Source organism: Cervus elaphus, chromosome 31, assembly GCF_910594005.1.
Source record: "Cervus elaphus chromosome 31, mCerEla1.1, whole genome shotgun sequence".
Lineage (NCBI taxonomy): Eukaryota > Metazoa > Chordata > Mammalia > Artiodactyla > Cervidae > Cervus > Cervus elaphus.
Window position 1 is genome coordinate 51,737,750 of NC_057845.1, and position 20,160 is coordinate 51,757,909.

Genomic DNA, 20,160 nt, shown 5'->3' on the forward strand with positions numbered 1-20,160 from the left:
ACAGTAAAGAAGTTTCATTTTCTTAGGCAGTATATTCTGACCCAAGTGTGTCATTAAATTGGAAATTTCTCTTTTGGGACAAAAAAAAATCTAAATATAGAAAGTTTTCTAGAGGATTCTTTAAGACCTTTTTGAAATGGTAAACTGAAAGGTTGAAAATGCCTTTCAAAAACATAGAGCTTTCTCATTGGTATAGGGTAACACTGTAAGCTTTTTATTGTCCTCTAAAACGTCCTTTAAAAAATTCTCCATGTGGAAATGTCTCTGGAAGATTCAGATCTGGGCTACAGGCAGACCTACACAATAAAGAAAACCTATATTTTATGATTATTTTTAACATTATATTTTACAACATGAGATAATTTAAGTCATTAGTTCATATCAAGAATGATTTGCTGATTCAGTTACAACAAAAAAAACTGACAAAAAGACTCCTACATAGCCATGCAGAACTTAATCTGGCAATTGGTTTCACACTCTTCACTTGAAAAGTAGTTAAGATGCATTGTTATAGAAAGTAGTGTGATACAATCATCCTACCAAAGACAGGAATGGTGGTTTTTTAATTAGGATGATAAGAAATCAGAAAGGAAAATTGGTAAAATACCCAGCTCAAAGCAAGCAAGCTTTTGGCTGCAGGGAAAATTCAGAAAAAAAGGCTGGTTCTTTTATAACATTCATTCCGTCAATAAATATTCATTTAACAAATAAGCATTTGTTAGACAATGGAGATACAAAGACGAAAAGATGCGGATCCTTCCCTCAAGGATTTAATAATCTGTTATCAACTGTAATAAATCTCCATTTAGGCAGAGTTTGAATATACGGTGCAGACTGTATCTATAAAGAGGCTATCTTATTAATTCACAAGTTTATGTATGTACTTCACAGCTTGTCTATTTCTCTGATTATGTAGTTTGGAAGCCAAAGTCACCTTTATAGGAGAGCATGGAGGCTTCAGAGAAAAAACAAACAAAAAAAAAAAACAAATGAACTATCTCCCGCCATTAAGGCATTAATATTAAAACAGCAAGTGGAAATAAGGGCTATCTTTCTTTCAGTTCAGTTGCTCAGTCGTGTCCGACTCTTTGCAACCCCATGGACTGTAGCACGCCAGGCTTCCCTGTCCATCACCAACACCCAGAGCTTGTTTAGACTCATGTCCATCGAGTTGGTGATGACATCCAACCATCTCATCCTCTGTTGTCCCCTTCTTCTCCTGCCCTCTATCTTTCCCAGCATCAGGGTCTTCTCCAATGAGTCAGTTCCTCGCATCAGGTGGCCAGAGTATTGGAGTTTCAGCTTCAGCATCAGTCTTTCCAATGAATATGCAGGACTGATTTCCTTTAGGATGGATTGGTTGGATCTCCTTGTAATCCAAGGGACTCTTAAGAGACTTCTTCAACACCACAGTTCAAAAGCATCAATTCTTTGGCACTCAGCTCTCTTTATAGTCCAACTCTCATATCCATACATAACCACTGGAAAAACCATAGCTTTGACTAGATGGATCTTTGTTGGCAAAATAATGTCTCTGCTTTTTAATATGCTGTCTAGGTTGGTCATAACTTTTCTTCCAAGGAGCAAGTGTCTTAATTTCGTGGCTGTAGTCACCATGTGCAGTGATTTTGGAGCCCCCAAAAATAAAGGCTGTCACTGTTCCCATTGTTTCCCCATCTACTTGCCATGAGGTGATGGGACTGGATGCCATGATCTTAGTTTTCTGAATGTTGAGATTTAAGCCAACTTTTTCACTCTCCTCTTTGATTTTCATCAAGAGGCTCTTAGGTAGGACTGACTCTTCCTAGGTAGTACTGACTTTTCTTAGGTAGGACTTAGGCAGGTATCTTTCTTAGGTAGGGCTAAAGTCGTGGCTGTTTCCGCAGTTCCTTACGTGGTTTGAGGCCAGTAGAAGAGAGGCGAGCTTCCCCTACCCTGGGTTCCCTGCTGCCCTGTCCCCGCTCCTTCTCAGCACTGGTTTAGGTGGGAAGCTAAGCTGGAGGGGAAAGAAATTTGCCTCTCTGATCTTCTCTTCCTGCATTAGTAAGTCAGGAACATGATCACTTAAAGGACAGCAAAGTATCTACATCTAATAGAAAGTTAAATGCCTGCTTCCTGGTATTTATCCCAGGGCACTTTATTTTTCCTTTAAACGTAATTTTGCACAATTCTTGTCTTATGATCTGTTTTAAGAGGATAATGCAGTGAGAATAACATGGGTTTGAGATCCAAACAGTTCTGGATTTTAATCAAATGCTTGCAATTACTAGGTTTGTAATCTTGGGAAAATGAGCATTTCTGAAGCTGAATTATAACATAATACTACACTTACAGAGAGTAGATGGTTAAAAAAAAAAAAAGCTGACTATAGGTCTAAATTAAGGTCTAAGAAAATACCCACCCATTTGGATTATATTTACCCCTTAATTAAAGAAAGTGGTTCAGATAATCAGGAAAGCAGTTCAGATTTACATTAAGCTTATTATAGCTCCTCAATTTTCAGGGTCTGTCTCAAGGACTTAGGACAAGTTTCTAGCAACTGTTGCATGGTCTCCTCCTGCTTGGCACTGAAAGGTACTTTTATCACAAAACGTATCTCATCTCAGTTATTCTTCTACCTAAAATGATCTCTTGGATTTCTAGAGCTCTGCAGGTTGAGGACCCTGCTTCACTTCCCCTCTTTGCTGAGTATACTGACCTGGTGCCCTGGAACAGACTTTTGTCTCAGCTGTCATCTCCACCTGTTCCCAGGGTTGAACATCCTGATGGTAGTGGAACTCCTGGGTAGCCTTCCCTGGCATCAGATTTCCAAGTAGATACACAGAAGAGGCCCTCATTATAACCACTGCTGCATTTGGAACCAAAACATCTCCATGTTCTCCAGCCTTCTGTTTGTTTTAACGTACAAGTAACCATAATCCAAACTCCAACCCTACGTGAATGCACGAAGTCCCGTCCCGTGCCCAAGTCTTTGTGAGAATCTCCCGAAATGTACTTACAGGTTTCAAAGATCTTCTTCTTGACTGTCTCTGTGCCACTGCTCTGGGTTTCCTTCCCATCTCTTTACAGTTCTTCAAGATGGCAGCTCTTTCCAGTCTCCCTTCTCTCAAACTTTGAGGGAAAAAAAACACTTTTTAAGTGTCCTTTAAGTACTCCAAATCACTGGCAATACAAGCCTCTGTGTTTGACTTTATTAAAAAAAAAAAGTGGGCATTATTAGAAGAGAACTTGAACACTGATCAAAATAAAAATTTAGAATTAGATATCATATCTCTGAGACCCTATTAACATCTCTCCTCATAGGAAACACTGCTGGTTCTTAGCTAACCCTAGCCATACAAAAATTGCTAGGGTTTACGTTTTTCTCCTGGACCAAGCATCTACCTTTGATGTTCACTCATGCCAAGTTCAGGAAACCCACACTCATGATACAGTCCCTATCAAAGTACAAATTTATCGAGCGTATACACAGGAACACATCGCTGCAGCAACTTCCCCTTTCCTCTCCTGCGTCGTTGCTTTCTCTTGGTCTCTTTGGTCTGATTCCCATCAGTGTATAAACAGACAGTAACACCTCACATCTTAAAGGAAAACTCTCTCGATTACAGGTTGCCTGTAGTCACCGCTCCATTGTTCTGTAGTCTTTACAGGAAAACTTGGAAGTTCCACGTACATTCTGTCCATATTTGCTGGCTTCTCTTCCTCTTCTTTCTTGAACCCACTCTATTCAATTCTCTGTCCTCAATGATCCACTGACTCAGCTCTTGTCAGGGTCACCAGTGAAACATGTGTGGCAAATCTCAGTCTCACATGTGGTCCATCTGCCGCGTGACACATTGTCATTCTCTACTTCTGGTGTGTGTGCTAAGTTGCTTTAGTCGTGTCTGACTCTGCAACTCTATGGACTGTAGCCCACCAGGCTCCTCTGTGCATGGGATTCTCCAGGCAAGAAAACGGGAGTGAGCTGCCATGCCCTCCTCTGGGGGATCTTCCCAACCCAGGGATCGAACCCGCGTCTCTTAGGTCTCCTGCGCTGACAGGCGGGTTTACCAGCAGCGCCAGTTTTGAGACGCGTGCTTATCCAGGCTCTGAGGCCCCCTCCGTTTTAGCTTTCCTGCTCAATACCTGCAGCTCCTTCTCCTCCACTGGCTCCTGAACCATGGACGACAGAGTGCCCCGGGCTCACCTAGTGGACCTCTTCTCGATCTACACTCACGTCATTAGTGATCTCATCCTCTCTCCTTGGCTTTAAGTAACGTTTATACACTGGGCAAAGACCAAACGTTTATCTGCCTGCTCAGAGAAAGTGAAGTCACTCGGTCGTGTTCAACTCTTTGCGACCCCGTGGACTGTAGCCTAGCAGGCTCCTCTGTCCATGGGATTTTCCAGGCAAGAGTGCTGGAGTGGGCTGCCATTTCCTTCTCCAGGGGATCTTCCCAACCCAGGGATCGAACCTGGGTCTCCTGCATTGTAGGCAGACGCTTTACCGTCTGAGCCACCAGGGAAATCTTTCAAACAAATATCTATTAAACAAATAAAGTTAATCAAAACCAATGTCTGACAGACCCCTGAGCTTACTCTTTCCTCAATCTTTCAACTTTCCAGACCCTTAAAATAGTTTTATTTAGTTTTCCAGAAATGTTTTTCATTTTTATTTGGATGTTGAAACCCACATTTATGTCCTAGAATTTGGAAGCTGAAAAGAACAACATAGGGAATAATTTAATATTTCTGTTTTTTAAATCAGGAAATTTAAACTTCAGGAATTTATGTTCAAAGTCACCCAGGCAAAAGTAGTGATTTTTTACAAATTGAACTCACTTATTTAATCTTAAATAATAAAGTATGGGACATTTTCTTTAAAAGGACTTCACAATAAAAATGATAAAGTGTGAATAAGAACTTTAAAAATAGAGACTGGAGAAATTTACGTGAAAGTGGAAAATCTGAACCTTAAAGATGTAGACTGAAGGCAAAAGAAGAGGGTGGCAGAGGATGAGACGGTTGGATGGACGGACGAGATGGTTGATCACTGACTCAATGGACATGAGTTTGAGCGAACTCCGGGAGACGGTGAAGGAGAGGAAAGCCTGGCGTGCTGCAGTCCATGGGGCTACAAAGAGCTGGGCATGACTCAGCGACTGAACAACACAACAGTCACAATACTATTTTAAATTTTGGAGTGTCAGCAAATGTGCTAATTGGTTAGAGGATCATTTCAGACATACTGAGAACAACAGAGAACATGATCTGGCCCCAGACTCAGAGGTGCACTAGCCTCTGGGCATATTTATTAATTTACTCTAAATAGTAATGTCTTCAACATAAGACACTGCCAAACATTTGTGCTTGAAGTTTATTAGATATTTTCAATAGGCTGGAGCTATTTGGCATTGCCAACTAAAAATATACTTATTAATTTGTTGGTTAGACTGCTTCTTTATAATAGATTATTTGTGATGATTAATCGTTTGAGACCTGCCTGCAGACACAGGCCACTGAATTATAAATCACATCCTATTTTCTTCACAGGGAATGAAATGATGTTCATTTTTTGGACATGATTTATCATTTGCAGGTTGTATCTGCTATTCATGTGTGCTGGGAAAATGGATGGATTGTCTTATTAAAAATTCCTCACCTTTTGCTATTTTATTCTCTGCATAGCCAGAGAAAAACCATTAGCAGGGACTTAACTTTGTATCCCAATATTAAGCTGTAGTGAATTACCAACAGAAAGGGTATGAATGAGTTTCTTTGTTATCAAATAAGGCAAATACGTACCAGCAAAGGACTTTTCAAATAATTTCATACAGGTATCATTTGATCTTTTTTTAAGGATACACTCTTGATATTTAAGTATACTGTCTTCTTTCAGAAGCATGGGACTATAATATAGGTTTCTCCTTTTGATGCAATTCCCTCTAGCTCTTGGTGATATATAATCTCAAAGTTAAAGCACTTGCTGCTATTTTATGAAATGCCGCTCGCTGCCTAAGATGTTCTTCTGCTCCCAGCCTGCTATTGTGAAAGCTGGTCACCGGGACCATTGTCACTGCCTGTGACAATAGTAGTTGTCTACTGTAATCCTAATAGGATTATTCGGATAAAGCAACAAGGACATTTAATCAAACACCAAGAGCAAGTAATATTTAGAGCTTTAGGACCAGACTTGCATTATAGTCCTAGCATTGTCAGTTACTATGTGTCTTTTGACAATTTGCCTCTACAGCTTGCAAATTCCTTATGTGCACAAATGGGGAGTTTTGAAAAATGAATCTCGTAGGGTTGTCCTGAGGGTTGAATGAGCACTGGCATAAGGAAAAGCTTTCGTGTTTGCTATTTATTGCTGATATTACACATAAGGTTAGGGAAAATATGTTAATCTATCTGAAAAGTGGGAAATAATATTTCTGTAGAATTTCCCTGGGTTTTTTATATAGTGTATGTAAAACAGCACAGTATTTGGATGTAATAGGTAATCAATCTTTTTATTGCATCTGCCAAGCTGAGTCTACAATATTTCTCTGGCCTCTTATTTTTTAATCACTATCAATATTTAGTAAACTGTGTTAGGGGTCTGTTCTGAGTGATATTATTGACAAGCAAACAGGAAGTACAGTGTAGAGTTTAGTGCACAGATAATCCATGTTCTAATCCCAGCTCTGCCGTTTCCTGGTTCTGTGACCTTCAGCATATTATATAACCAATCTGTGTCTCAGGTTCCTTATCTAAAAGATGGGAATGCTATAGCACCTGTCTGGTTAAATTATTGTGAGAAATATAAAAGGAATGAATATATATATAATGCACTTAAGTAACTCCTGACACACAGTAAATGCTAAATAAGAATTTGCTATTATTCACTAAAAGAAGATCCAGAATACACTTTTCAAATTCATACACACATATGCATGCACACTTGTATTTACTGACTCACTTGCATATCTACCTTGGGTGGTCAAGGCTGGATAAGAATGTGCAATAATTTACCCAATACAGAATATAGCTGAGAAATTAGATATGAACTATGTAGATTCTAACAAGGCAAATTATTTCCTTCTTATAGGGAAGATGAGTATGATCTCGAAGATGCACCAATTTATGGTAACGTAGATAATGTGGCCTTAGGTAAGTTTTATTTTTCCAAAAATTAAATTTACCTATAAATCAATTTCCCCCTCATAATTCCACAAAGAATTTGAGGTACCTTATTTCTTGTCGCAATCATATTTAAATATCCCAATGGTACCCATACATTCGAGTATATTTAGCATACCACTTATTATGTATTTTCAAAGCTGCATATTGTAAGTTGTATTGCAACCTTCAGTGTGAATCAACATCCTGTTTTTCTATATTCTATTTCACTCTAGTTTGTAGTGAGAATACCGGAAGACTCAATTACCATGAACTCTGACACACACAGATTTCTATGAAATAAAGCTATTTCTAGAACAGAAGATTGCCCAGGGAAACAGTGCTTTATGCTCTGTATACAAAAGCATATCTACAGTGAATAATTTGGAACAAAGAACAGATTCTCTGGTTTCCTTTGTTTTAACTGGTTCTTTTAAAGTAGGGGGTCTAGGGTTACACTGATGACAATCAGGGAAAGAGAAGAGCCAAACCGTCACTGAGTCACGGGTGACACACCTTTTGTTCTTTTGTAACAAGTACTCTTCAATCCCCAGCATCCTTTGTTCCTTGAAACTGTCCCACTCCCCCACAACTAAAAAGCCCCTAAGTGTCTCAAAACAAACAGCTGTGATCTGATCCCAGCCCTCTGATGAGAGAAGCTGTCAGACAAGGGCTACCAATTATCTCTATCCTTGCCCTGTAAGTGGGTGGAAGGTGGGTAGGTGGGTTTAACTCCTGTTAATTGGCTCTCAAACACAGATTCCCAGTATTGGATTAAATTTATCTGAATCTGTATATATCAAGACAGTATGAAATCTCCTACAGTTAAACACATGAGAATTTTATAGGAGTCAAGAATTTAAATAATCTTAGTCTCCCCACCTCCACCATTGTAAAGTATCCTTTAATCCTCTGCACTCTGAGGAATCAAAACTATTTTTCAGGAATAGACTATTAAGAATTTTCCTTCCTGTTTCCCCTTGCAGAATTGTGGTGCCCACTTATACTATTTGAGGACTTGAATTTCTTTTGTATCTTGGTAGCTCAAAGCCCACCGTATCTGCAGTCTTCACGAGCAGTGAGCCCAGGTGCCTGTCTTACAGGTTCTGATTCAGTCATTCCACAGTAGGGCTCAGGAACTCCTATTTAACAGGCCTCCTGGGTGATTCTAACTCATGTTGCCCATGGTTTATACTTTGAGAAACATTACTCTATGGGCCAGTCCTCTACATCGCTTTTCAGAAGGGGTTGGAGGATTACAAAGTACCTGGTATTATAAACACATCTTTTCCTCTGTGGGGTCGAATTGGTGCAATCAACATTTCTGCAAGATTACTCTCTATCCTACAAGTCATTAGCTCTCCTTCCTCCCCCTTTTAAATAGAGTATCTGGGGAAAGAAAGGTACGGGTGACTCAGTAAGCATCCCCCACAGAAGCAAATAGGTTTCATGTCTGCTGGCTGGTGGACATGGCCAAAACCCCTCAACAACTTAGCATCAGCATTACATACCCCACGGTATACCCCTCAAAACAGCCTGGATGACCTGTCCTGTCACTGATATATGGGACAACAAACATAATCTAAACCTTCTTTTTCAAAAATAGTATAGGGTTAAAAAGGCCTCTGCGTCAACTATCTTTCTTATGGAAAAAATTACCAAATTTTGATCATCAATATATGTGCTCTGTGCTTTACGCCACCTGCACCATCTGTAATCATACTTAAATAGAAGGGCACAGGCAAGCCTTTCACTCATGGGATCCCCGGGACATATAAATGGTAGTTTGAGCTGAGACTGCCATGTCCTGCGATGGTATAAAAAGAGTAAGATGATCTCGTCTTTATCCAAGTGACCTTCTTTTGTCTAATTGTTAATACTGTGGGGCAACAGGCTTCTCCGCAGTCTGACCTGCAGAGCGCAGTTTATCCCTCCTTACCTTTGCATGGCCACAAAAATAGACTAATCAAATGACCCTCGCAGGTTTCACGTTTATAGCTAAGTGCTGTTTGGGTCATGCATTATGATTTGTGCCAGCATTTTTAAAATTTTTCCATTGTAAATCTCTTTTCAACTCCCCAGAACCAGTGGATGAAAACTGCTACGAACAGATGAAAGCACGACCAGACAGATCTGTGAACAAACTACAAGACGCCCCCCCTTCACAGGTAAGTTTTGTTTTCTGCATCAAGGGCCAGATTCAGCCTAGGTCACAGCACAGCTGCCTCTTTCAAGAGCATAAAGGCAGCACATTCCGATAAACATCAGAAGCAGCCTGTTAGAAATTTTGCATTCTGAACCGCTGTCAAATTCTAGAGCCTAAGCTCTAATGAAAAACTCAGAAGGCAAATAAATAGTTTTCAGAGCTACACTTAAAGAGTCAAAATTGTGTACAACTACAAAGGCAGTAGACATCAAGGGAAAAGTGGATTCTCTTCCTAAATAATTAAGCTTTTTTTCTTTCAGGGCAAAAAAAAGTTACATGTATCATAGAAATAATTATGAAAAGTGACACATACAGAATGCTCAGAAGACCTAGATGTCAGGAATGGAAGGTGGATGGGGAGAGAAGGACCTTAGTGAAAAGAAATTAACTATAAAAGAACATACTTCTGTTTTATAAGGAAAATGAGTGTAAATTTAATACAAGCTCTATGGCTATTGTCTTATGGCAAGATTTACATGTGGTTTGTAGGGGGTAGGCAGGACTAAAGCATAAGCAGAAATAGAAAAACCCAAGAAGAAATGGGTAGTTTACACTTTTCCTACCCACCTCAGTTCAGCCTCCTCAGACATAGCACTACTGTTGACAATGCTTCGTGTATGTGCGGTTGAAGTGCTATAAACTTCCGTTACAACGGTCCTTTCTTCCCCTTCCCTGCCCCATCCCTTTTGCTATGTGCTCTCATGCTATTTCCTAGAAGCAGGCAGAGGGCCAGCATTTCTTATGTAGTCGTCATGCGTCAGACTGGCCTTATGCGCTCTATAGGCATTAGCATTGTATATTCCTATGAGGGAGGCAGCATGATTATTCCCAGTTGACAGAGATGATATAAAACTTGCCCTAGAGACTCAGAAACTAAGTGGGGAAACAGAATCCGAACTTAGTCCCACTTGACAGAAAACCTTTTCCTCCCAAAGATGGTCAAAACTTGGAAACTTCCCATTAAGATAGAATTTCCTTTTTCTTTATAGGAGCCTTCTAAAAATCAAATTCTTAATTTTTTTTTTTTTTTATGAAAACAAGATGTGGTGAGGTTTAAGCAGACTGTAAAATAACTCTCTCATGGACAAATCTGCCATGTGACATTCAATTAATTGTTAAATGTATTTTAGATAAAAGGTATGAAAAAACTGCTTGTTATAATATGATTTGCAAAATTCACAGTAATAAAAAGAAAACCTTTTGAGAAAGGTTAAAATATAACTATACCACCTGAAATACAGAGATCCACAGCACCTTAGTTATAATAGAACTGAGACTTCTGTTGCTGTTTAATACATGTAAATTAAATGGGCCAGCCTTATTTATGCTGCATCTGGTTTACACTCAAGAGGAAATTGTGCTGTGCTTTAAAGTGTCTTTAGAAGTCTGCTATTTTATAAATTATATATTTAAAGACACTTCTAAGGGAATTAGTCTGTATCCTTCTCACAAATTTAATTTCACAAATTAGAAGTAATCGCTACCTTTAAATTAATTTTTATTGTAGTATAGTTGATTTGCAATGAAGTGAATCAGCTATGTATGTATATTCACCCTTTTATAGGTTCTATTGCCACATGGATCATTACAAAGTATTGGGTTGAGTTCCCTGTGCTATACAGTAGGCTCTTATTAGCTATCTAGTTTACATATAGTAAGCAGTGTGCAAAGATCAATCCTAATTTCCCAATTTATCCCACCAGAAGTAATCTCTTTAGACTTGCTCAGTTCCATTTTATTAGAGGGCTCTCCTAGTAGCTCAGTTGGTAAAGAATCCGTCTGCAATGCAGGAGACCGTGGTCCGATTCCTGGGTGGAGAAGATTTCCACTGGAGAAGGAATGGGCTACCCACTCCAGTATTCCTGGGCTGCCCTGCTGGCTCAGCTGGTAAAGAATCCACCTGCGATGTGGGAGACCTGGGTTCGATCCCTGGGTTGGGAAGATCCCCTGGAGAAGGGAACGGCTACCCACTCCAGTTTTCTGGACTGGAGAATTCTATGAACTGTGTAGTGCATGGGGTCACAATGACAATTATCATCAAAACACTGCCCAGTTAGCTACTATGGTACTCAGTTACTTTGGTCAGTTACAAAAGTGTGAAGAATCCATAATGCAATGCAAAAAAAGCTTGATGGATCAAATATTGGAAACAGGAAAAAGCCCCTTGTCCTTTGAAAATGATGTATACAGTTCAAAAGTTGCAATTTCAGTCTATACTATTAACCAGGAAGAGTTGACTGGGAAATCTAGTGAAAGAATGGGTTCATGAGAGTTCCCTAAAAAATTTGAGGGGCACGAATATGAACTTATTTTTCTCTTATCCTCACATCAAATCCTCACCCATCCCTCCTTTCCCTCCATGTCAGAAGCATCCTCTCCCCTTTCCAAAGCCAATAGTCCTACATGGGCTCTTGACTATTTCTTCTACTTCTTCCAAGATCTTGTACCTTCAATTATTTGTCTCCATTTCTTTAAATAAATGAAGTACTATTGACTTACAAATATACGCAAATCTCTGCAATATTTAAAAACACAAAACAACAAAACTTTTACTTCAATCTGTTTTTGTCTCTAATTCCTAAACTGGTTTTTACTTTTCTCCAGTTTTCATTTATAGTCACAGATACACATATTTTTTTATCCCTGTCTATATATTTTCTGGGCCTCCCAGGTGACGACTCAGTGGTAAAGAATTCACCTGCCAGTGCAGGAGACAGGAGACACAGGTTTGATCCCTGGGTCAGGAAGATCCCCTGGAGGATGAAATGGCAATTCACTCCAATATTCTTGCCTGGAAAATTCCATGCACAGGGGAGCCTGGTGGACTACAGTCCATGGGGTCGCAAAGAGTCAGACACAACTGAGCATGCATGAGCATGCAGCGCACGTATGTTTTCCACCCATCTATTCAACTGAAACAGTACTTGGTAAATCACAAATGACCATTACGCGTACAATTTGTGGTCTTTTCTCAAGACTCACATTCGCTGACCTCTGCAGGATTTGATAAATGTTGACCAGTTGTTGACCAAACATTTGGAATGCTTTCAGTAATAAGTACAAAAATTCAATTCAAGCTATATCATAAAAAGGAAATCACTGGCTCATGTAGCTGAGATATGAGGGTGTCTTGTTTTTGAAATGACTGAACATGAGGGCTCCTCCACTTCTTCTCCCTACTTCTTTGTTACTGACTTTATTCTCTTCTATTACCAACAGGCTCTTCCACTGAGGCTGGGAAAGCCACAGGAGACCCAGATTTTCTTTCTCCCAAATCCAGGGAAAGATATCTTTTCTACTTCTGCACCTGTACCTCAGTCCCTAAAAGGCCATGTAATTGGCTCTGCTGAAGTCATATGCCTACCCTTGGCCCAGCTTCTGTAGACAGGAGAATGGATAGTGTAATTGGTTCCAGCCTGGGTCAAATGCTTATTCCTGTGCTGAGATGGGATAGTATTGTAATTGATAGGCTCTCCAGGACCAGATGGAGGAAAGAAATTTCCTAAAACAAAGTGGAGAATTTATTAAAGAAAGGGAATAGAACAAAGTGCTAGACAGTCAAAAAAGTTACCCACCCCTTTATATTACTGAATGCCTTCTGGTAATTTTGCTAACTTCACTGACATGCTCTCTATCTAGGCAAAGGCAAATCAGGTCTTAAAACATGATGTATGTTAAGAAAGCAGTGAAATGTCTAGTTTGCTTGAAATAGAGAGTTTATGTACGGGAGTACTGGGAATCAAATAGAAGGTGTGAATTATGAGCATAGGAAACCTTGACTGTTATGCTATAAAACTCAGACTCTAGGCTAAAGTTTTGGGTCCAGGATGGTAAAATATAAAAGTTATGCCTTAGGAAGATAATTTGAAAATAGCAATATGAGCTAACTGGCAGAGTATAGAGATGCAATGGCAACGATACCAGTTACCTATCTACAATTATCCAGAAGTTATTTTAGAAATAAAGTCAGACCAAAGATACCAGAGAGGTTGTAAATAGAAACATCTCCCTGCCTGGTAAAGGAGATAAGACTTTTAGCATGAAAACAAGTGCCAACAGGGAAAAGCTAATCCATGCATCGGGGGGTTGTTAATCCAAATGTTGCTTCTTTACCCAAAACCCCACAGATTGGTATAACTTTGGCTTACTCTGAATGGTAAACCCTTATTTTTGTTTATTCAAAGGCTGTTCTAAAGTTTTAGCCTACAGCTCTGATAATTATAATACCACCATACCTTGGACCTTATCTTGGTTCGAAAACCAGGTTTGAACTGTGCAGTCTACTTAAACATGGGGTTTTTTCACTAGATGCATACTCCAGAGCTATAGAGCAAGGGGTTAGTTGAATTTGTGGGTGCAGAACTGTGGCTATGGAGGGCAGACTATAAAATTATATTTAATATTAAATTACATATAAATTATATGTATATTCACCTGCTCAAGGGGTTGGCATCCCTCACTCTCACATTGTTCAAGGGTCAACTGTAAGTTACCTCCATTTGCTAATAACATTGTAAGATGTGTGTTAAGTCACTGCAGTCATGTCCAGCTCATTGCAATCCTATGGACTGTAGCCCACCACACTCCTCTGTCCATGGAATTCTCTTGGCAAGAATACTGCAATGGGTTGCTTGCCCTCCTCCAGGGGATGTTCCCACCCAACATTCTAAGATAGGTATTCTCACTTGATAGCCAGAGGTTAAAAATATTGATAGTTTAGAAAACAAACTGCCCAAGGTCCCATGATCAGAATGTCACAGCTGGAATTCAGTCCCATTTCAAACACCAAATTCAAGATCTTGTCTTCAGGCTTATTGCTTTCTGCAAGTTTCTCTAGTCTCCTGCCCTTCCTAATCCAGTATTGACCCAGCTTTAGGCCAGAGAGGACCACCAGGCTTTCTTGGATGCAAATGAATCCAAGACCAAACTAAATGAGCTCCAAGAGGATCTGGGGACAGGTACACAGGAAGGAAGTAATACGGGAAAATGGGAAATGCAACTCTTGCCAAATGCTGGTCATATAAATGGTTGTTGGTGGTTGTTTAGTTGCCAAGCCACGTCCAACCATTGCAAGCCCATGGACTGTAGCCTGCCACGTTCCTCTGTCCATGGGATTTCCCAGGCAAGAATACTGGAGTGGATTGTCATTCCCTTCTCCAGGGGATCTTCCCAACCCAGGAATCAAAGCTGGGTCTCCTGCATTGCAAGTATCTTCTTCACTGACTGAGCCATCAGGGAAGTCCCAGTAATACAAATAAACCCTGTTAACCTTATACTTCTGAGTCTCAAATGTAGAGAAAGTAGGGACTTTTGTGGGTATCAAATAGCCAGTTATTAAACATATGTAGAGCATATTTGATTGGTTATATTCCTTCCTGTCATGCTTTGCTCCCAGTTTAACAAATCAGAGTTTTGTTACTTGGTAGGTGATGTACAGGGCAGTCACTCCCTGAGGTGAATGCAGGGGGAGAAAATGGTTAAAAAATCCATCTAAAAAGTTCACGTGTATTCTGAGTATAAGAAAGAAAACTGTTTTCTTTTAAGCATTTTCCACTCCAAAATCTTGAATTTACGATTTGTAGTTATCACTCTAATTGACAAATTTGGCAAATAAGGCCATGAAGACCAGAAAACAAACTTGTGTGTTTTTGGTAGGCTTTAGAGTTTCCCAGAGGTCAAAGTTAAAGAATGGCTAACAGTGAAAACTTACCATGCCTTTCTCTTTCAGGAAACTGAAGTAAGGATGTGCTATGCCTCATTAGATCACAACAATGAGGGGAAGCGAAGAAAGCCCAAGAAACAGAAAACTCATTTGTCAGACAAGGATGGAGACGGGCAGATGCATGCAATGGATATCAGCCTTTCTAAGACCACTTTGGTGGACAGTTTCCCACCGGAAAGCGAGGCAATGGAGGAAAACATTCATGATGATCCCATCAGGCTGTTTGGATTGATCCGTGCCCAGAAAGAAAGTTTACACTCACTGGACTACGATCTGGCTCAGTGAAGTGGCTCTTGCTGGACGCATTTGTCAAAGAAATGAAGACCCATCTGACACAGCATGACTTGTCAGGTTGATGATCTGATCGTCTGTTGGTGGGATGGACGCGTACCTTTTATCCAGAGGTTATGTTATGCACACCAAATGGAATACCATACACATTAGCTATTTAGTTATTTGAATTCACTTAAAAAACACCTATGTAGTCAAATGTGAATAAAATAAAGTTTGCAGATTGATCCTGATAGAAGCTATAACTTCAGAACAATGCTCAGTGATATAAACCTGACCTGAAAAAAGGTTTTAAGCATATGTTCTTGATCATGTTGAAAGAAGTCAATTTTTTTTAAGTTCTCCTTTGTGAATGTGAAATATCCCATAATTGGAGGAAATTTCTAATTGAAAAGCATGAGAGGCATTTAAACTTATTTCTAAGAGTAGAGGGGTAGGCTTTTTAATATTTTTCACAAATGGAAATTTTGGTTCTAGAAATTATAAAATTAATGCATATTCCTTATAACAGTAAATAGTATCAAAAATAATTTAGATATTCCACTAGCCAGAGATAATTGCCATGATCAACTTTCTATATATTCTTTTAGATATTTTTCTCAGCATGACCATGAGTGAGTGAGTGAAGTCGCTCAGTCGTGTCCGACTCTTTGCGACCCCATGGACTGTAGCCTACCAGGCTCCTCTCTCCATGGGATTCTCCAGGCAAGAATACTGGAGTGGGTTACCATTTCCTTCTTCAGGGGATCTTCCCGACTCAGGGATTGAACCCCAGTCTCCTGCATTGCAGGCAGATGCTTTAACCTCTGAGCCACCAGGAAAGCCCCAAGCATGAACATACATATACCCATTTATAGGCCCACTAGTTTTTTTTTTTTAACCAAAAAAGGAAAAGGGGGAATGATGATTGTACACATATTATTTAAACTTTTTTCACTTAATATATCATAAATTTCTTTCCACTGTTATTTTTAACTATAATAATTTAAATTTAATGACTGCATAGTATTTCATTGATGATTGTACGAAAACTTAAATAATTTTGAAGTACATTTAGCTCATTTCCAATCTCTGGTTTTTTGCTTTTACAAATAACATTTTAATGAGAATCCGTCTTTGCACATGTTTGGTACTTGTCTGACTTTCTTGTGGCTGAATGTCTAGGAAAAGGATTGTTGCTTTAAAAGGTGTGCATTGTATAAGGCTCTATAGATTATATTTCTGAAAGGCTAAGAGCTAGGTCAAAGTGTGTGCCCTGTTTAAACGCTAATAAGTGCTCTTAAATTGCTCTCCAAAAATTTTTTTTCTAAAATGCTTTCTCTCTTGCTCCATTTGGAGTAGACAATTGGGTCAAAATCACTGAACAAAAACATTATACGTGACAGCTATTGCTCCTGCCCTCTGACTAGAGCTTAGAAGGTTTTAGTGACTCTTCAGTTATCTGTGGAAATCCCGTGGCAGTTGATGCTGTAAGTTAAACAGTGATGATGGAAACAGGCTCTGCACCCATTGAACTAGGCTAGGATAGAAGATGAGTATTAGGTTAAAGAAAAGCGTGAAGTGAAGTGAAGTGAAGTCGCTCAGTCATGTCCGACTCTTTGCGACCCCATGGACTGCAGCCTACCAGAATTCTCCATCTGTGGTATTCTCCAGGCAAGAATACTGGAGTGGGTTGCGATTTCCTTCTCCAGGAGATCTTTGCAACCCAGGGATCGAACCCGGGTCTCCCGCATTGCAGGCAGACGCTTTACCATCTGAGCCACCAGGGAAGCTAAAGAAAAGTGTAGCTACTAAGTAAAAAAAAAAAAGAAATACTATTAAGAAAAAAAATGAGAGATAATAACAGCGAGAGGGCATCTCTGAAGGAAGTCTTAATTCTGAGAACTGAACAATGAGAAAGAACCACCCACATAAAGAGAGGAAGGAAGAGCACATTTTGTGTAAAACTTCTATCCCTATTTGAAAGTACCTACTTCTATCAATAATTATTTTCCATTATGAATCTGTATAAAATTAAATGCTGATTACAAAATATTTCAATTTGTCCACAATGCCATAGAAAAGGCAAGAAATATTAGTATCTAAGGTCAGAAGAAGTCAGGTTTCTGATTCCAAAGAACCAAAATGGAGTTAATAATATATATTGACTTTGTGTTTAATGTTTAATTTAAAATAAAATTTTTGCTATCATGTTTATGTTGTTACATGTTTATATATTACTATGGCTCAATAAAGTTAGATTGTGTTTATGGCAGCTATTTTTTCCTGTAATTATTTCACAGGATTCACTTGTATTATTTACCTGGCATCTAGAAATATTTGAATTTTTTGCCTGTGGTTTATATCATTTGAATTCCAAAATATTTTAAAGTTTTGTATACCAGATATATCTGATGCCCATTAGGAAGATTTTTAGCTACAAATTTAAATTCTTTAATAAATACAGGGCTCTTTAAGTTACCTATTTCTTATTGTGTGATCTTGGTGAATGTGTCTTTTGGGGAATTTGTTAAATTCATCGGAATTAAATTGTTCAAATACTCTCTATTATTCTTTTAATATCTGTAGAATTTGTAGTGACTTTTCTTTTATACTGATAATTTGCTTATTTTTATCCATCTAGAGGTTTGTTAATTTTGATTCCCTGAAAAAGTTATCGTTCAATTTTCTATTGTTTTTACATTTTCTGTTTCATTGACTTACCCTCTGATCTATATTATATCCTTTCTTCTGCCTATTTTATGTTTCATTTTTCTTTTTTAAAAAAACATTTTAAGGTGGAAGCTGAGGTCATTAATATAAAACTTTTAAAATCTAAAGTAGGCAGTCTCATAAATGTCCCCTTTCTAAAATATTGTTTTGCTATATCCCACAAATTTTGATCTGTTTTCATACTCATTCATTTCAAATACTTTCAATTTCCCTTTTGATTTCTTTAACCAATGGGTTACTTATCAATGTATTTTATAGTTTCCAAATATTTGAGGATTTTCCAGATACTTCTGTTGACTCCTAAATTAATTCTATTGTGGTCATAGAACATATGACTTGAATCCTTTTATATTTATTGCGGCTTTACTGTCAGAATATAGTCTATCTTGGTGGATAACGGTGTGCACTTGAAAAATGTATATTCTATTGTTGATAGAGTGTTCTGTAAGTGTCAATTAGGTCAATTTGGTTGATAAGAGTTTTTCAAGTCTTCCAGGTGGCACTAGTGGTAAAGAATCCCCCCTGCCAATGCAGAAGACACAGGAGACGTGAGTTCAATCCCTGGGTCAGGAAGACCCCCCTGGAGGAGGCCATGGCATCCCACTCTAGCATACTTGCTGGGGGAATCTCGTGGACAGAGAAGCCTGGTGGGCTACAGCTGGCCAAAACTGCAGTGAATGAGCATGCACACACATGCGTATCCTCACTGATTTTCCTATGTGTTCTATCAGTTATTGAGAGGAGATTGTTGAGATCTGACTGTATTTGTACATTTGTCTCTTTCTCTGTACCATTCTGTCAGTTATCGCTTCATGTTTTTTAAAGCTCTATTAGGGCATACATGTTCAGAGCATTATTTTGAGATGAATTTAATCTTCATCATTATGAAATAACCATCTTCATCCTTGGTAGTATTGTTTTCTCTGCAATCTACTGTGTCTAATATTAATATTGTTATTCTAGCTCTTTTGATTAATGTTAGCATGAAATATCTTTTTATACCTTTTCCACCTAGTTATATCTTTTATACTTAAAGGGCACTTTTTGTGGGCCACATATAGTTTTGCTTTTTTAAAAAATCTGGTCTGAAAAGCTATCATTAAATTGGGGCATTTATTTTCATTTAGTGCAGTTATTGATATTATTGGGTTCAAAGCAACACTTTTGACATGTTTATTTGTCCCATTTGTTCTTGTTTTCTTCTTTTTATGACATCTTCTAGATTATATCAGTATTTTATGATTCCATTTTATTTTCATGGCTGGATTATTAGTTATAAATCTGTTATTTTAGTATTACATATCATTATAAACTTTCACATTTCAGCTGAAAAAATGTAAAGAAAACAGAGAACATTTTGACTGAAAAAACAGATGAATTCCACAGTCTTAAGATTTTCACTGAAAATGTCTTAAGGTTCCAAAAAGTTCAACTCAAATCTCAAGAGCAGGAGCAGTAACTAATTTTCCTTTGGTATTAAAGGACTTATTTCTAGCAGATTAAAAGCAGTATGATTAGTTTTGACATATACTTAAATCTCTGAGGTTTTGCCTTCATGTGATAAAAAGAATTGATAATTTATATTAAGACAGTGAAAAACAAGAACATTAAAGTTCACAGAAGATAATAAGACAAATTCAACAGATGCACTAGTAATGATGCTTGGGTTCCTTTAACCTCTTCGAAGGAGCCACCCTGCCTACTCACAGCTTCCTCTAAGTCATGGCTGACTGTGCCTGAAGTGGGTACCTGAACCAAGATAGCTATCTAACCTATAGAGTGGCGTAGAAGACGCACTATCAGCGGGGGCAGAGCCAACAGGATGCTATTAAAGAGAACTTGGTGCTTGGTAAACAACCCAGGAATTGGTGATGGACAGGGAGGCCTGGCGTGCTGCGATTCATGGGGTCACAGAGAGTTGGACACGACTGAGCGATTGAACTGAACTGAAACAAGTCACAGTTGCCAGGGGGCAGAAACCAAGAGCAAACACAAGAAGATTGTTGCTAGAGAATGGAATTCAAGACTGTGATCAATCAGAGAATCATAACAACTCTAATTTATTAAGAACTTACCAAGTGCGAGACAC

General features: G+C 38.7%; 1 protein-coding gene and 1 non-coding gene across 3 annotated transcripts in view; one reads left to right on the forward strand and one right to left on the reverse strand.

The window, feature by feature from the left end:
• The window catches only part of LOC122687514 (T-cell receptor-associated transmembrane adapter 1), a 41,067-nt gene extending 25,011 nt beyond the window's left edge, over nucleotides 1-16,056 (forward strand). For both annotated transcript variants that reach the window (XM_043893043.1, XM_043893045.1), the window contains 3 exons: nucleotides 7,070-7,131; nucleotides 9,223-9,308; nucleotides 15,075-16,056. In XM_043893043.1, the coding sequence (XP_043748978.1) occupies nucleotides 7,070-7,131; nucleotides 9,223-9,308; nucleotides 15,075-15,353 (427 nt within the window). In that variant the 3' untranslated portion in view covers nucleotides 15,354-16,056. The remainder of the gene's footprint in view (nucleotides 1-7,069; nucleotides 7,132-9,222; nucleotides 9,309-15,074) is intronic.
• TRNAC-ACA lies at nucleotides 4,434-4,505 on the reverse strand. The gene has a single exon. It is a non-coding gene; the product is annotated as a tRNA-Cys (tRNA).
• Nucleotides 16,057-20,160: the final 4,104 nt, after the last annotated feature.